This window comes from Nannospalax galili, unplaced genomic scaffold, assembly GCF_000622305.1.
Source record: "Nannospalax galili isolate Female #2095 unplaced genomic scaffold, S.galili_v1.0 scaffold911, whole genome shotgun sequence".
Classification (NCBI taxonomy): Eukaryota; Metazoa; Chordata; class Mammalia; order Rodentia; family Spalacidae; genus Nannospalax; species Nannospalax galili.
This window is the reverse complement of record NW_008329642.1, coordinates 898,763-915,577: the sequence shown is the minus strand read 5'-3', so window position 1 is coordinate 915,577 and position 16,815 is coordinate 898,763. Positions and strand designations below refer to the sequence as shown.

The window sequence follows — 16,815 nt, the reverse complement described above, 5'->3', positions numbered from 1 at the left end:
TTTCTTGATTGTTTCTTTTGCTGTACAGAAGCTTTTTAGTTTAATGAGGTCATACTTGTTGATTGCTGACCTTAATTCCTGAGCAACTTCTAATTTAGAAAACCCTTTTCTATACCTATATCCTGTAAGTTACTGCCAATGTTTTCTTCTTATAGTTTCAGGGTTTCCAGTTTCACATTGAGGTCTTTGATCCATTTGGAGTTGACTTTTGTACAAGGCAAAAGATAAGGACCTAGTTTCATTCTTCTACAGGTAGAGATCCAGTTTTGCCAGCACCATTTGTTGAAGATGCTGTCTTTCCTCCATTGTGGGCACCTTTGTCAAATATCAGATGGCTGAAATTGCGTGTACTCAGGTTTGGCTCTTCACTGATGTTCCATTGATCTATGTGTCTGTTTTTGTGCTAGTACCATGCTGTTTTTATGACTATGGCTCTGTAGTATACTTTGAGATCTGGTATAGTAATCCCCCCAGCATTGCTCTTTGTGCTCAAGGTTGCTTTGGCTATCCGGGGTCTTTTGTGCCTCCATATAAATTTAAGGATGCATTTTTCTAATTCTGTGAAGTATGTCACAGGGATTTTGGTTGGGATTCCGTTGAATCTATATATTGCTTTTGGTAGGATGGTCATTTTCACAATATTAATTCTTCCAATCCATGAACATGGGAGGCCCTTCCATCTCCTGGTGTCTTCCTCAATCTCTTTAATGATTTAAAATTTTCATTGTAGAGATCTTTGGTGTCTTTGATCAGATTTATTCCAAGATATTTTAATTTTTTGTAGCAATTGTGCATGGGAGCATTTCCTTGTATTCTTTCTCTAATTGCTTGTTATTGGTATATAGAAAGGCTACTGATTTTTGTAGATTGATTTTATAACCAGCCACTATACTGAAAGTGTTGATCAGTTCTGGGAGTTTCTGGTGGAACTTTTGGGATCTCTTAGGTATAGTATCATACCATCTGCAAAAAGTGTTTGACCTCTTCCTTCTCCTGTCTTATTGCTCTAGCAACAGTTTCAAGCCCTATGTTGAAAAGGAGTGGAGATAGTGGACATCCTTGTCTGATTCCTGATGTTAATGGGAATGGTTCCAGTTTTTCTCCATTTAAAATGATATTGGCTGTGGGTTAGTTGTATATAGCTTTAATTATGTTGAGGTATGTTCCCTCCAGTCCAGTTCTGTCTAGGACTTTGAATATAAATGCATGCTGAATTTTGTCAAAAGCATTTTCTGCATCTATTGAGATGACAATGTGGTTTTGTCTTTGAGTCCATTTATATGATTATTGACTCGCATATATTGAACCATCCCTGTATCTCTGGGATAAAGCCTTCTTGATCCATGGTAAGTGATCTTTTTGATGTGTGTCTGTATGCAGTTTGCAAGTATTTTGTTGAGAATTTTTGCATCTATGTTCATTAAGGATATGGATCTATAGTTTTCTTTTTTGATTGTGTCTTTACCCAGTTTGGGTATTAGAGTGATGCTGGCTTCACAGAAGGAATTTGGGAGTTCTCCTCTGCTTCTATCGTTTTGAATAATTTAAGTAGTATTGGTTGGAAGTCTTCTTTAAATGTCTGGTAGAATTCTGCTGTAAATCCATCTGGGCCTGGTCTTTTTTTAGTTGGGAGGCTTTGTATTACTGTTTCAATTTCCTTATATGTTATTGGTCTGTTTAAACTGTTGATTTCTTCTTGGTTTAACTTCAGGAGGTTCCAGTGATTTCAGATATCCATCCATTTCTTTTAGACTTTCAGATTTAGTATCGTATAGGTTTTTTGTTTTGTTTTGTTTTTGTCTTTTTGAGACAGGGTCTCCCTGTAGCCCCAGCTGTCCTGGAACTCACTATGTAGACCAGGCTGGCCTTGAACTCACAGAGATCCACCTGCCTCTGCCTCCCGAGTGCTGGGATTAAAAGTATGTGCCACCATGCCCGGCCCAGGACTGCTTTTAATGTGTCCCAGAGGTTGTGTTGTGTTGTCCTTTTCATTGAATTCCAGGAGTTCCTTTATTTCTTTCTTAATTTCTCCTTTGACCCACTCATTGTTTAGGAGTGTGTTGTTCAATCGCCAGGAGTTCATGTAGTGACTAGGGCTTCAGCCAGTGTTGATTTTGAGCTTTATTGCTTTGTAGTCTGATAGAATGCATGGAATTATTTCAATATTGAGTTTGTTGAGGTTTGTTTTGTGGCCCAATATGTGGTCAGTTTTTGAAAAAGTTCCATGAGGTGCTGAGTAGAAAGTGTATTCTTTGGTGTTTGGGGGGAATAACAGAAAGATGCCTCTTAGGTCCATTTGATAATATGGCATCATTTAATTTAGCTGTGAAGAAAGGAATGGCTATACCAAGGGGTAGCGGAAAGAAATCCAATAAAGGTATAACTGTGGAAAAGTAAAGCTATGTCAAGAATATAAACAGAAACAAAAATGACAGGATACAATACTCATCTTTCAAAATAACTTTATATATTAACTGACTAAACTCCTCAGTCAAAAGACACAGACTAGGTGAAGTGGCCCTCTTTATCTCTTTAGTTTTACTTTGAAGTCTATTTTAATAGATATTAGAATTGCAACCCCTGCTTGTTTCTTAGTGTCATTTGCTTAGAATATTCTTTTCCATCCTTTTACCTTAAGGTAGTGCCTGTCCTTGAAGATGAGATGGGTTTCTTACAGACAGCAAAGAGATGGATTTTGTTTCTTAATCGCTTAGCCTGTGTCTTTTGACTGCAGAGTTCAGTCCATTGATATTTAAAGTTATTATTGAAAGGTAATTTTTTGTTTCCTAGATTATATCTTTATTTTCTTTCGTTGCCCCTAGGGTACAGTTGTTTGTCTCTCTGTTCTCCATATTGCTTCAAGTGTTCTTTGAAGGGCTGGTTTTGTGGACATGTATTCTTTCAGGCTATTGGTGTCATGGAAGGTTTTTCTTCCCCCCTCAACTATAATAGACATTTTTGCTGGGTATAGTATTCTGGGCCGACATCTATTGTCATGTAGAACTGGAAATACCTTGGTCCAGGCTCTTCTGGCTTTTGCATTGATAAGTCAGCTGTAATTCTGATGGGCTTTCCTTTGTATGTGACTTGTTTTTCTTTTGCTGCTTTCAGTATTCTTTGTTCTGTACATTGAGTGTTTTTACTATGATATGTCGTGGGGAGTTTTTCTGGTCCTGTCTATTTGGTGTTCTGTGTGCTTCCTGTATTTGTATGGGGATGTCTTTCCTTAATTTCAGGAAATTCTCTTCTACAATCCTGTTTCAGATCTAGTCAACACCATTAGCCTGAAATTCTTCTCCTTCCTCTATTCCTATGATCCATAGATTTGGTCTTTTCATGGTGTCCCACATCTCTTGCATATTCCATTCCTGTGTTTAATTTCTTTTTTTATAATGTGTATGCGTGTATTGCCTGCATGTAGATAAGTGCACCTGTGTCATGCAATGCCTGCGGAGGACAGAAGAGGCTGTCAGATCCCCTGGGACTGGAGTTATGGACAGTTGTTAGCTGCCATGTGGGTGCTGGGATTCGAACCCAGGTCTTCTGCAAAAACAACCAGTGTTCTTAACTGCTGAGCCATCTCTCCGGCCCTGTGTTTTTTAAAATTTTCCATACTCTTTGCGTGAGTGGTCCATTCTTCAACTTTATCCTCCAGTGTTGGTATTCTGTTTTCCGTTTCATTCATTCTAGAGGTGAGGCTTTCCCCTGTTGTTTCAAAAGTTGGCTTATTGAGTTTTGCACTTCCTTCTTCATTTCTGAGTTTTCTTCAATGTCTCTCTTTTGTGAATTCATTCAGAAGTTTATCCCTGTCTTCTTTTAGTTCTTTGTGCGTTCTTTAAATTCCTTGAATTCCTTGATCATGTTTATGATTGTTGTTTTAAATTCAGTGTCCTGGGTTAGGGGTTCTCCTTGTCAAACTCTTCTACAGGATTGGTGGGGTTTGGTGGGGACATAGTGTTTTGGATTTCCATTTTATTATTCTTTCATTGTGGTTTTGGCATGTGAATTTCTTTTGGTATGATTCTGATACGGGAGTTAAGTTGAAGTAAGCTTCTGTTTGTATTATCCAGATGCCTAGATCCTTTCTTTATCGGTTATGTAAGGCTGGTTGATACAGGGTTCAGGTTCTCTCAAGTTTATTTTGGAGGGAACTGATGGCTTCAGATCAGCTATTCTGGGGTACCCACAGGAGCCCAATTCAGGTTCCAGTCAGGTACACTCAGGCTTCCTTCACCATGTGGAGACAGGATCCAGGCTCTCTCAGGCAGTCCCAAGGGTTGTCAACCCTATGCCAGAGGGGGGCTAGAGGGGGGCCAGAACTCGGCACTCTCTGGTGGCCTGCGGAGATCCCAGCAGCTACACTGATGGAGGTCTAAACCCACCCTCTCAGGCTGTCTGCTAGGATCTCAGTCTTAGCCTACCAAAGCCAGATCTGCCCTCGGGCCTTGGGAGGGGCCTCCCAAAATCCCAGGTAGGGGGATGGTATGGCGCAATTAGGCCAAGCTCACCACCATGTGGAGGCAGGATCTGGGGGCTGTCAGGCAGTCCCCTGGGTTCTCGGGCCCTCTGATAGTTGGAGGCCAGAGGGAGGCCAGAACCCAGCACTCTTTGGTGGGTCTGCTGAGCTCCAAGTCGCTACCCAGATGGAGGTCGATTTTTTTTTTTTCTTTTTTTTAATTCTAAATCATCTGTTGATGTATTGAAGTTACTATTGTATCAGGAACTGCCTGTCCCTTTTTACCAGCAGTGTTTATAAAACTGGACATGCCAACATCATAGCTGGTCTACATTGATACTAACATGAGTGCCTTTTCTCCTAATTTTGACTAGACATCTACTTTGTCAGATTTGAATATAGCTATTCAAGGGCTTGTTTCCCGCTTCCACCTGCTTGATGGGTCAGCTTCTTCCACTTTAATCTGTGTTGTGTTCCAGTGAGATGTGTTTCTGGTGGAAAACAGATCTTGTTTTATAATCTAGCTAATATGAATTTTAAGAGTTTATTATTTTTGCATTAAGTGCAACCCTGTCATGCAAGGCCCACAGAGGTCAGAAGAGGGCATTGAATCCCATGGAACTGGAGTTACATCATTAGTTGCCATATAGGTACTGGAATTGAACCTGGGTCCTCTGCAAGAGCAGCCAGTGCTCTTAACCACTGAGCCTTCTCTCTAGCCCCACCACCTTACTTTTTGAAACAGGGTCTCTTACTATACCTGGCGTTCACCATTTCAGCTACACTAGCTGGTCAGTGAGTCCTCAGAATCTGCCTATACTCCCCCCACCCAAGCAATAGGGTTACAGACCCATACCACCATACCCAGCTTTTACAGTAGTGGGTGCTGGGCGTCCAAACTGAAATCCTCACACTTGCATAGCAAGTACTTGGCCCATTGAGCCTTTGTTGAGTTCTCTGTCTCTCATGTGCAACTTGGCCCTTTCCGCTTTACATATTCTTAGGTTTCATTCTTGACAGTTGTGTTTATGCCTCTTTTGTCATTGATGTCTGAACGTATTTTCTCAACCTTGTTTTCAGTCCTGGATATTCTTTGTTCTGCTTCATCTAGTCTGTCTTACCATTCAGAATGGCACTGAGTTGAGTCCCAACCAAAGTCAGTTGTTAACAGAACTATATTCACTTTTTCTGTACATACTGAGCCACTGCTGGCCACACTGACCTTTGTAGCCTGTCCATCTGGGGTAATGTTCAAGCCAAGGGGTGTGTGTCTACCATTTCTGGAGAATGAGAGAAGCCAACAGAACACTGAGCTTTGTACTAGAGACAGACCTCAGTGCTTTCACATCCTGTGGGAAGGAAAGGCTGAAGAAATTAGGTGTGCCATGGAGCCTGGGCTTCAAACTTCTCAGTCCTACTGATAGCTTTCCTATATCATTCTCCACGTTTATTCTTAGATGGGGTTTGCTCATCACCATAGAAGGCAGGACTGCCAAACAGTGAACCTTTTACAGCCCAAGCTGTCCAAACTTGTCAGCGTGTCTGCACCAGCCCTTTCTCTAACCGCCTCCCATCCAGAGACTGTTTCAGCATGTCTCCAGGCTCCCGGAATGTATCTGCTGTTAGTGTTCAAGCCCTCGGAGTAGCACATTCTCAGTCAGTACCTCCTCTCAAGGTGGCAGGGCCTACAAGGCTCTGAAATGGGAGAGTGGCAAAGTTAAATTCCTTCTCCACTGTTGACCCATCACACATGAAGCACTCATGTTATGCCAAGTCTCCCAGCTGACCTTCAGGTGTGTGAGCACTATGGGCTGCTTCTGTGGCCAGGACTTCCATTTTCTTTATACTGACTGACCTTGTGTATAAGACTCGGGACAGCATCCTCGTCACCAGGCTTAGGCTTTTTCTGTTGCTCCATGCGTTTCAGCTGGCCTCCCAGCTCATGGCTCTGATGCTGTTCCTTCTGAGCCTTGTCACACTAACAGCTTCACAGGATCAGAGGCAGAATCTGAGCCACTGGCCTCGTAAACTTGACTGGAAATAACAGAATCTGGATTTTTTTTTTTTTCTTCTGAGACATTTGTAAAACGTTCTCATGATGAAACCTTGGCAAAGCCAGTGTCTGCTTTACTCTTCTGTCTGGTAATAGGTACTGATTTGCAGTCTCAAGAGTGAAGGAAACATGATGACTTGCCTAACTATTCCTAAAAAGCTGTGTGTATGCAGGCTTCCTCTGCGTTCAGAAAGTGCTGCCCTGAAACAGCAGTCGGAGTTAGCTGTGGCCATTTCACTGAGGCCTTTGAGCTCTTAAAAGCTAGTAGTTAGCCTGGCACAGGGTGCACACCTGTAATCCCAACATTCAGGAGACCAAGGCAGAATGTGAGTTTGAACAGGCTGCACAGAAGGTGGAGATGGGATCGGAGCGTGTGGTATATCCCTAACACCTGGCTCTGTGTTTCAGCTCCACTGGCAGTCACTTCTCTATGTTGGGAATTGGGGACATTGTGATGCCTGGCCTCCTGCTGTGCTTTGTTCTTCGCTATGACAACTATAAGAAACAAGCCAGTGGTGACTCCTGTGGTGCCCCTGGTCCAGCAAATATCTCTGGGCGCATGCAGAAGGTCTCCTACTTCCACTGCACCCTCATCGGGTACTTCGTAGGTAAGGAGAAGCCCATCCCCTCCCTGCCTCCCTCCCACTCTTGGAATTAAACCAGGTCATCTAGCTGCTGACCAGAAGAGCACATACTCTGGGAGCTGTTTGACAACCGGAAGGAATCCTTGAGGTGATGCAGGCTCCCTGTGCCCAGTGCCCAGTCCTTATCTATAGCACGTATGAACAGCATGACCAGTTCTCTGCCCCAACACACCCCAGATGCTTGGGGACTAGACTCTGCATAGATTGTCCATGGATGGGGCTTAGTAAATGTCCTTTTCATTGTTCCTATACATCCACTACCTCTGACCTTGGACTCGCTTCCAATAGGAAGATAATTGCTAGTAGGCTAAGAACAGAAATGACCTACACACAACGTAACTGCTGCTACAAAGCCTGCGTTAAAGGGCTTCTCTCTTCCTTCATGCCTTTTGCTAACCTGACGTGCATGTGGGTTTGTGTCAGCTAAACACCCTGAGAGGGTTAGGCAGGTGGTATCCCCATGAAGCAGGTGAGAAGCTGAGGGGGAATCTCAAGCAAGGTTACAAAGCTATTATTTAGTACTTCAAGTCCGTCACCACACAGAGGGAGACAAGGTTTTAAAGCCAGGAACCTAAGCAAGGAGTGGCCCTTCTGAGCTGGTCATGGGTCTTTGGAGGTGCTTTGCTGCCCATCAACTCTAGAATGGACTAAGGTCACAGCCAGGTGACGGTCTCCTCTGTTGGGCTGGCCTCTCAGAGCCACTCACCAGTGTCTCTCCTCCTAGGTCTGCTCACTGCTACTGTGGCGTCTCGCATCCACCGAGCTGCCCAGCCCGCCCTCCTCTACCTGGTGCCATTTACTTTATTGCCACTCCTCACCATGGCCTACTTAAAGGTGAGAAAAGCAGCTGTAAACCTGGGAGTCACAGCTTATGCTCTTGGGCTGAAGTATACTTTGCTCACTGGCGCTGGTTCTGCTTAAGCCCCTGAGCTTTTGATCTGGACTGTTTTTATGTGATGGCTTGGAATTAGCAAATATTTTAGGATTCTTAGAACAATTGGCAGAAATTGCTCATGATTAGGCCACTTATACTGGCTGGCCTAATGATTAACTGAAATAAGAACCATACTGTTGTGACTTCCTCTGATTAAAGCAACCCATTAGAGCCAGGTATAATGGTGCATGCCTGTCATCTCAACACTCAGAAGAGTGAGGCAGAGGACTTTGAGTTCAGGGCCAGCTTGGGCAATTTATAAGAGCCTGTCTAAAAAAAATTGTTTTTAATATTTTACTATTTTTATGTGTATGTGTGTATTGCCTACATGTAGGTAAGTGCACCCATGTCATACAATGGACAGAAGAGGCTGTCAGATCCCCTGGAACTGGAGTTACGGACAGTTGTTAGCTGCCATGTGGGTGCTAGGATTCGAACCCAGGTCTTCTGCAAGAACAGCCAGTGTTCTTAACCACTAAGCCATCTCTCCAGCCCCCTCAAAGTAAAAATTTTTTAAAGACTAGGGCTGTAGCTCAGTGAGTCCCAGGGTTCGGTCCTTACCACCAAAACAAAAACCAGCAGTGCTCTGTTGCCACCTAACAGCTTTTTAAATACCATTTATTTTGAAAGAATCAAATATTTGGTATTAAGACAATTTTTCCCCTCCTGGCTTGTCCCCCCCCCAAAAAAAAAACCTAGATTGAGAGAGGGATTTTTTTTTTGTTTTTTGTGTGGGTTATTTGATCTTTTTGGTCTTTTTGAGACAGGATCTCCCTATAGCTCCAGCTGTCCTGGAACTCAGTATGTAGAACAGTCTGGCCTTGAACTCAGAGATCTGCCTGCCTCTGCCTCCCAAGTGCTGGGACTAAAGGCATATTGCCACCACACCTGGCTGAGAGAGTATTTTTATATGTATGTGCCAGAGACCAGAAGAGGACATTGAGTTCTTGGAACTGGAGTTACAGGCAGTTTTGTGCCGTATGGGTTCTGGGAACCCAACCTGCGTCCTTCACAAGAGCAGTAAGCATTGTCTTAACTGCTGATCCATCTCTCTAGCCCCAAGAGTACTTCCTTATTTACCAGATTTTTTAGTAGCATCTCATCTTACAGATAGGAACCACCAAGGTTCATGAACCAGGCTCACAGTGATAGAACTTGGGAGGGTTAAGTTTTCAGAGTTCCTAAAGGCAGGCCCCTCCTTACCTATGAGGCCTAGGAGCATCTCATGTAGTAAAATGTGAGGGCTATTTGATTCTCCCCAAAAGCATTCTGATCTGAATCTCAGGAATGGTCTTTCTTTCCCAGGGTGACCTACGACGGATGTGGTCTGAGCCATTCCACTCCAAGTCTAGCAGCTCCCGATTCCTGGAAGTATGATGGCCACACTAGAGTGCCCAGAATGGCTACTGTCGCCCTTTTCCTCACCACGTGGTTCTGTTTCTTAAAGCTGGCCTGGTACTCAGAGGCGTACCTGTTCAAGAAACTGCAGTGTAACTGGAGTTTGCGTCTGAAGGAAGCGTGTTTGCAGGGGAGAGTGCTGGAGCTCTGCCAGCTCCTCTTCCTGCACTCAGAGCTGGAGCCCAGTCCAGAAGTGACAGGCCTCTCCCTGCACTCCTGCCTCCTGTTTTTATGGATCTGTGCACCAGACTGTTACTTTGCAGGGAGGTGGAGATTTGACTGGTTTTAAGGTGCAAACAGCAAGGATTCGTTCTAGAACTTTTGAACACTAAAAGGATAAAAAATTTAGCAAACCGAAGTTTCTTCAGTGAACCCTCCAGAACTTTGGGACCAGTTTCCTATGGGGGACTCCATTTCAGAGAATCAAGACAGAAGCTCTTCTGTCCTATTCTTCCTTTTTTTGGATTTATTAAATATTTTCTGTGGTGTGAAGTGACTTATTAAATCCACAGACCTTGAATGACTTCTTACAACATACACATAAGAATTTGTTGTAAAGAGTTCATGTCCACCCAGACGTCGTGTTGGCAGTGAACAAGGGCACGGTTTTTATACATACGTACATATATATATATATACACACACACACGCGCGCGCGCACATAGACTTATATATATGAATAAACAGAGATTAGAACCTGCTAAGATCATGCTGTGTAGCCGAACGGGGCTTGCTGTAATTTTGAGCATGCAGAGCCGTCCCTGTGGCTTCCTGTATAAGCTGCCATCTCCCTCGAGAGGCCCTGCGGTTACAAGCTGACACAGCATTTGAACTGATGGACTTGTGAGCTCTAGGGTTCTTTTGATCAGTGTAGCAAATTAGGGATGAAAAGTTACCAACTTTTGGGCCCATTTCTTTTTACAGCTTCCCTGCAGTTTTTAGTGTCTCCTCTTGAACAGTGCATGTGCCATAGCAGCCAGGTGGCTCTGTGCTTTCGGGTCATAGGAATGTACTACCTGTAAATACAGTTTTCTATTTTATATTTTTTTGTATTTTTTTTTTTTTTTTTTTTTTTTTTTTTTTTTTTTTTTTTGGCATTTTGTTTCATTGGTGTGCTGTATTTTCCATGCCCTCACTCCTTTAAGAAAAAAAAAAAAGGAAAAAAGCAACACAATTCTGTTCTTTCTGTTGTGATTATAGTCTGGGTTTACCTGTGGTGACAACTGGGTATTGGGAACAAATGTCCAGTGCCTCTCAGAGTGGAAGCAAACTCCAGGAGTAGAAGAGCAGGCTGCTCTGCCTCCTTAGTCCACCTGTGCTATGTGTGATCTCTGCAGAGCCTGGAGTTGTGGCAGTGCCTCACACGGTGTCTGCTTGCCTTTCTACATCCTGATCCTCCACCAGTGGAAACTGCCTGTGCAGCGCACTGGTGTGCTGCTGTCTCCTGGGCTGGTGGCCACTGGGCCAGAGCTCACAGCGGGTGTCCATCTTGTCATCAGAGCAGGGTGCCATTAGGGTGTTGGACTCCTCTGTTGTCTTCAGATCCTGCTGAGGGGTTTGAGGGTCCTTTTTTGTCTCTAATAAATGACTCCTTTTTCTAGTTTTTGTCTTATATCTTGGTGGTTGGTGCCAAGCTGAGCACCCAGTTACCTCTGACTAATGCCAGAGAGTGATTGGAAGGCTGTCTGTCCCCAGACCCAGTCACCTGCAGCTCTGGCTCAGTTACAGAGACGTCGCCGTGTTGAAGCTTCCATTGTCCATAGAACTTAAACCACATCTGGAATCTGTGAAGGCTAAAAATAGTCTCCTATGAAGGCTGTTCAGCAGTGCAGCTTCCTCAGCCTCAGGGATGCAGCACACTTAAACATGAGGAGCTAGTCACATTAAAGGCAGGTGCCTGTGACAGCTAGGAACGAAATACCTCCCCCACCCCGGTCAGCTGGTCATTCAGATCAAGCCAAAGGAGTGGAACTTTTGTCAGCCTCACTTTTGTACAAATATGGGGGAAGGACTTGTCTACCACTTATGACTGCTTTTGCACCACAGACACCAGTCTCCAAAGCTCTTGAAACTCTCCCTTGAAACCTTGGCAGAGAAACCACAAATGTTTCTCATCTTAAATTAACTATGGTAGACTAGAATTCCAGTTGTGGAAGGCCTGTCTTGATTAGAGGGAGGTGGGACCCTGATGTGGGTACAGACTCCTTCCCTGACCTGATGCATCCTCAGTCTGCTCTTAATGCTTACTAAATGTGGAAGGGTCTGATGTTTTCTCAGACTTCCATTAGGTTTGATTTCTTTCTAGAGCCAGCATGGACACCCTCCTCTCCAGTCTGAAATTTGGTCTCCAAAGAACCTGCCTCAGTGTCTTGGTCACCTGCACAGCCTTAACTGTGTTTCTGATATGTAACTAAAGGTAAAGGAACACTTCACCCGAAAGTTCCGTTCAGATTGTCACAGGGTAGGGCTTCTCTGAGGACAGCCACATAGCTTCCTATGTAGGACAGCTCAAACGACAGAACCTGGGCAGCAGGCTCCCACAGCCCAGGTTACTCAGGTAAGTTACTGAGATCCCACTAGAAAAACAAGGGTGGTGGGGAAGGGAGTTTGGTCTTGTGAGTAGTGTTAGAAAGTAGAAGCTGTCGGCTTGGTGTGGTGGTGCATGTCTTTAATCCCAGCACTTGAAGGCAGAGGCAGGCGAATCTCTGTGAGTTCAGGCTACAGGGAGACCCTGTCTCAAAAAGACCAAAAAAAAGAAGAAAAAAAAAAAAAATAGAAACTGTCAGGGCTGGAGAGATGGCTCAGCAGTTAAGAGCACTGACTGCTCTTACAGAGGACCCAGGTTCGATTCCCAGTACACACATGGCAGCTACAAACCGTCCTTAACTCCAGTTCCAGGAGAATCCGAAGCCCTCTTCAACCTCCGTGGCATTGCATGACACTGGTGCACCCACATACATGCAGGCAATACACTCATACACATAAAAGTATTTTTTAAAAAAATCAGGTGGCCGGGCGTGGTGGTGCACACCTTTAATCACAGCACTCCGGAGGCAGAGGCAGGCAAATCTCTGTGAGTTCAAGGCCAGCCTGGTCTACATAGTGAGTTCCAGGACAGCTGGGGCTACAGGGAGACCCTGTCTCAAAAAGACCAAAAAAAAAAAAAAATAGGAGCTGTCATATCTGCCAAGCAGCTCTTACCACAGCTAACCAGATCCAGCTCTATGGAGATGTTGCTGTTGGTGAAGCCTTATTAGTCAGAGCCTGGGAATGAAGCAACTTTTCATGTGAGAAGTCAGGACTGTCACCCTGTAGCAGCTCCTCAGAGCTCAAGTTGCATGCTCTGCTGACTCCAGCACACACTGCTCACCACAGCCTCACCACTAAGCTTTGGCACTTTCCAACAGCAAAATCAACTTGGGAACTATGGCTTCTGACATCAAGCTTGTACTTCAGCTCAGCCAATCCTGCTGATAGAACGCAGGCTTCTTACCCTCTTGTGCAAAGAAGCCAGGTAAAATATTACCTGGAGATGACATCTACACAATCTGTAGACCACCATCTGTGAGACTCAAAACTCAAGCCTCCCAGTTCAGATTGCAGTTTCTCGTTTGCTCACAGCCAGCCTCTCCTTAAAACAGTACATTCCCTGTTCCTCTTGATCTCAGCCACCATGTTTTTGTTTTGTCTTTTTGAGCCCTGTAGCCCCAGCTGTCCTGGAATTCACTATGTAGACCAGGCTGGCCTTGAACTCACAAAGATCTGCCTGCCTCTGTCTCCCAAGTGCTGGGATTAAAGGCGTGTGCCACCACGCCCAGCCACCATGTATTTCTTAATCAGCCTTCCCCTAGGGATTCAAGGCCTCTTCCTGTCATTATAGGGCATTAAATCGTTTCATACTCGGGCTGTTACACAAATCTCAACACTGTGGGCATTCTCTCAGTGCGGGGGTTACATACACATGGACATGGCATCCATTCCCATGCACAAGGAAGTGGGTAGTAACACCACGCTGAGCTCCATGGCTCTCTGCCTGGGCCTCCTCCTTGCTGTCAATTGCAAAATCTGCCAAAAGTCCCATGTGGCCAGACTAAACCTGCCAGCTAAGAGAAGAGTAGGTTGGCACCAAAGCTCAACACTCCTGTCGGACCCAGGCTAGAATACACCCAACATCTAGATGAATTGAGAAAGAAGCCAGAAGTCTGCTTGATCTTATTACAACAGGGCTCAGAAGTCCAACTTCCAGCCAGCAGCTAGTAAGGCCGCACTTCTAAGTTTCTGCAGTGTGTACAATCACACCAGCGTGCTGTACCCTTAGTTGAGTGAAAGCAGCTGTGGTTTCACAAGATCAAGAAAGTTAAGATCACAGCATGGGGATTGAGATGGCTCAGCCATTACAAGTGCTTCCTGTTCTTAGAGTTTGATTCCCAGCACCCACATTGGATGGCTCACAACCACCTGTAAATCCAACTCCAGGGGATCTAATGTTCTTTTCTGACACACACGTGGCATACACACACACACACACACACGTAAACGTAAATATCTTTTATTCCAGCATGGAGAGGGTAGGGGCTCTGGAGGCCCCACTACTAGCTGAGGAGCTATTGGCAGGTGATAGCTGCTAGAGGGAGGGAGAGTTGCTTTTCTTTGGGTGTATGACCACTGATAGGTTCATGCCTGAGTGGATGACCCCCATGCCCATGCATATAAGGGCAACACTAACTGAACTCAATGGATTAAAGAATAATTTAAAATTATAAAAGGAGGACTTGAAATTGGGAGAGAGATGTGATAGGGTTCTGGGGGAAGTTGGAGGGGAAATGGCTGGTTATGATCAAGATATATTGTGTAACTAAAACAGTTTTTAAAATTCACAGACCTGGCATGGTGGCACACACCTGGAACCCCAGCACTCTAGAGACAGATGGGAAGATCACAAATTCAGGCCAGCTGGACTGTGGAGCAAGACCTTATCTCAGGCTCATAGCAAGGTCAGGCTAATTTATGAGCTATTCTCCTTATTGAGTAGAACCTGTAAAAACTGCCACTGGTTCGCAGGCAGCCGAGGTATTCAGGGTCCTGATATCCATGAGCCTGTGAGCTTTCTGAGCCCCCCATGGAGACCAAAAGAAGCTAGGAAGGGAGGGAGGTTGTTAGGGAGCAGAGACTAGGATGAGTTGTGGGCTGAGGAAGTCAACCAAGCAGTGGGCATGGGGCCTTCTCTTTGCAAGGAATGAAAGGAGGTGGGTGTCCACAGAACAGCAACAAGACAGCCACTTGCCAGCATTCCAGCCTGAGAGTACCACGTGTCAGTTACTCTGCCTTGGCTGCGGACACCATGTCCATGTGGGAGGTGCAGAAAGTGCAGCTCAGGGTCACACAGCTAGGGAGTGGGCTTAGAACCATATCTGATTTCTGAGAGCCCTTCAAGTGGGAAGGGCAAAAAGAGGAGAGGAGGGGGCCACAAACCTCAAGAAAATGTAATGAAGAGTGTGGCAGATGATGGTCACCAGGCATCCGTAACAGTCCCCAGAGTCCTTTGCAGTAGGTACTGCTACTGTCACTAGTACCAGAGGGCTGGCTACACCTCTGGGATCACAACTAGAGGGTGGAGTAAGTGGTCATCCCCAGCCTGTGTCCTTAGCCATTATACCACCACCTCACCACAGAATGGCAAAACGTGTCCTCCTGCCAAAATACACAAAGTTTAAACATCATAATGGCTCAGTGGCATATTCACAGCACCAAATATTTGCAATCCATCCACTGCCTAGAACAAATGAATCTTGCCAAAAGCGTTGGCCCTCGGCTTCCCCAAATCCAGTGCACCAAATGATGCTCATCCACTGCAAATCTTGTGGTATGATAGAGGCAGGAGAAGTTTGTGTGTTTATCTGTATGATGAGGGGGGCACATGGATGCCACAGCACTGTGGAAGTCAGAGGACAACATTGTGGAATAAGTTTTCCTCTTCCACTTTGACATCAGTTTCAAGAAGCCAGTTGGTCATCAGGCTTCATAGCAAGTGCTTTTACCCCCTGAGCCATCTGGCCAGACAATGAAAATAAACCACACTGACCCAGCACAAGTTGTACCCTCCATTGTATAGATCAGAAAGCTGAATTTCAAGGTCAGATAATTTACCCATATCACGAGAGTAGTCCCAGCCATGTCTTTGGCAAACTCAGAGAGCCCTGAAGGAGCTCATGTAGACAGGGCATGTCTATGCAAACATTCTGTTGTATATGGGAGGGCATTAACTTGGAGCAGGGAAGACCTGAAGTCTTGGCTGCCTGGACCCTGTGCAGAACCAGAGCTCTAAGGTGGGAATGATTTCTATAGTGTATACAATACCTAAGATATTATTCTAAATTACATTAGGCTTGAGAGAGAGCTCAGCAATCATAAGAGTGTACAGGTCCAGAATTTTGTTCCCAGCACCCACAGCAGGTGGCTCACAACCACCTGTGACTCCACTTTCAAGGGATCCAACACCTAACTTCCACAAGCACTGGCACACATGGCCACATACAGACAACGCACACATACACATAAATAAAAATAACTCTTAAAAGGACCAGAGTTCAGAATGGTGCTGGGACCTAAAAATTAAGGGAGGGGCGGGGTCCCAGAAAGCCCAGAGAAGGACCCATCATATTGTGTACACTCTGTCAAATATCTCCTTCCTAAAATACTCAGTAGCATCCAAGTAGCCCAAAGAAACGCTCAGGAAATAACTGCTGGCTGTCACAGAGAAATTTAAGTCTTGAGTTTAGCCAAGTTAAGTGCCGACTTTGTGTGCATGCACATGTGCTTACATATGTGCTTGCCACAGTGCACCACACGTGGAGGTCAGAGGACAATTTTGAGAGTCAGTCCTTACCCTTATTGGAGCAAGGTGTCGCCTTTTCTACAGCTGAAAACCGCAGAGTGGCTAGCCCACAGCTTGCAGGAAATTCTTGTTTCCACCTCCCATCCCGCCATAGGAGTGCCAGGATTGCAGATGTGCACCACCACATCTGGCTTTTTATGTGGGTTCCAGGAATTGTATTCAGGTCATCAGCTTGCACAGCTAGTGCTTTTACCCGTTGAGTCACCTTCTAGACCCAAATGCCTACTTTTCAAAAAAGAAATGTTCCGCAGGAATTCTACAATTTCAATACTTAGGTTGCCATTCTAAGTTACTACACATGTGAATAAATGAGATCCAGCTAGGCCTGGTGGCGCATGCCTTTAGTCCCAGCACTCAGGAGTCAGAGGCAGACAAATCTGTGAGTTCAAGATCAGCCTGCTCCACATAGTGAGTTCCAGGTCAGAAAGTGAAAAA

At 45.0% G+C, this 16,815-nt stretch overlaps 1 protein-coding gene across 1 annotated transcript in view; it reads left to right on the top strand.

The window, feature by feature from the left end:
* Nucleotides 1-10,189, top strand: part of Sppl3 (signal peptide peptidase like 3) — a 143,174-nt gene extending 132,985 nt beyond the window's left edge. The window contains exons 9-11 of the mRNA XM_008840682.3: nt 6,918-7,117; nt 7,878-7,987; nt 9,393-10,189. Of these exons, the coding sequence (XP_008838904.1) occupies nt 6,918-7,117; nt 7,878-7,987; nt 9,393-9,464 (382 nt within the window). The 3' untranslated portion in view covers nt 9,465-10,189. The remainder of the gene's footprint in view (nt 1-6,917; nt 7,118-7,877; nt 7,988-9,392) is intronic.
* The last annotated feature ends 6,626 nt before the right edge of the window (nt 10,190-16,815 follow it).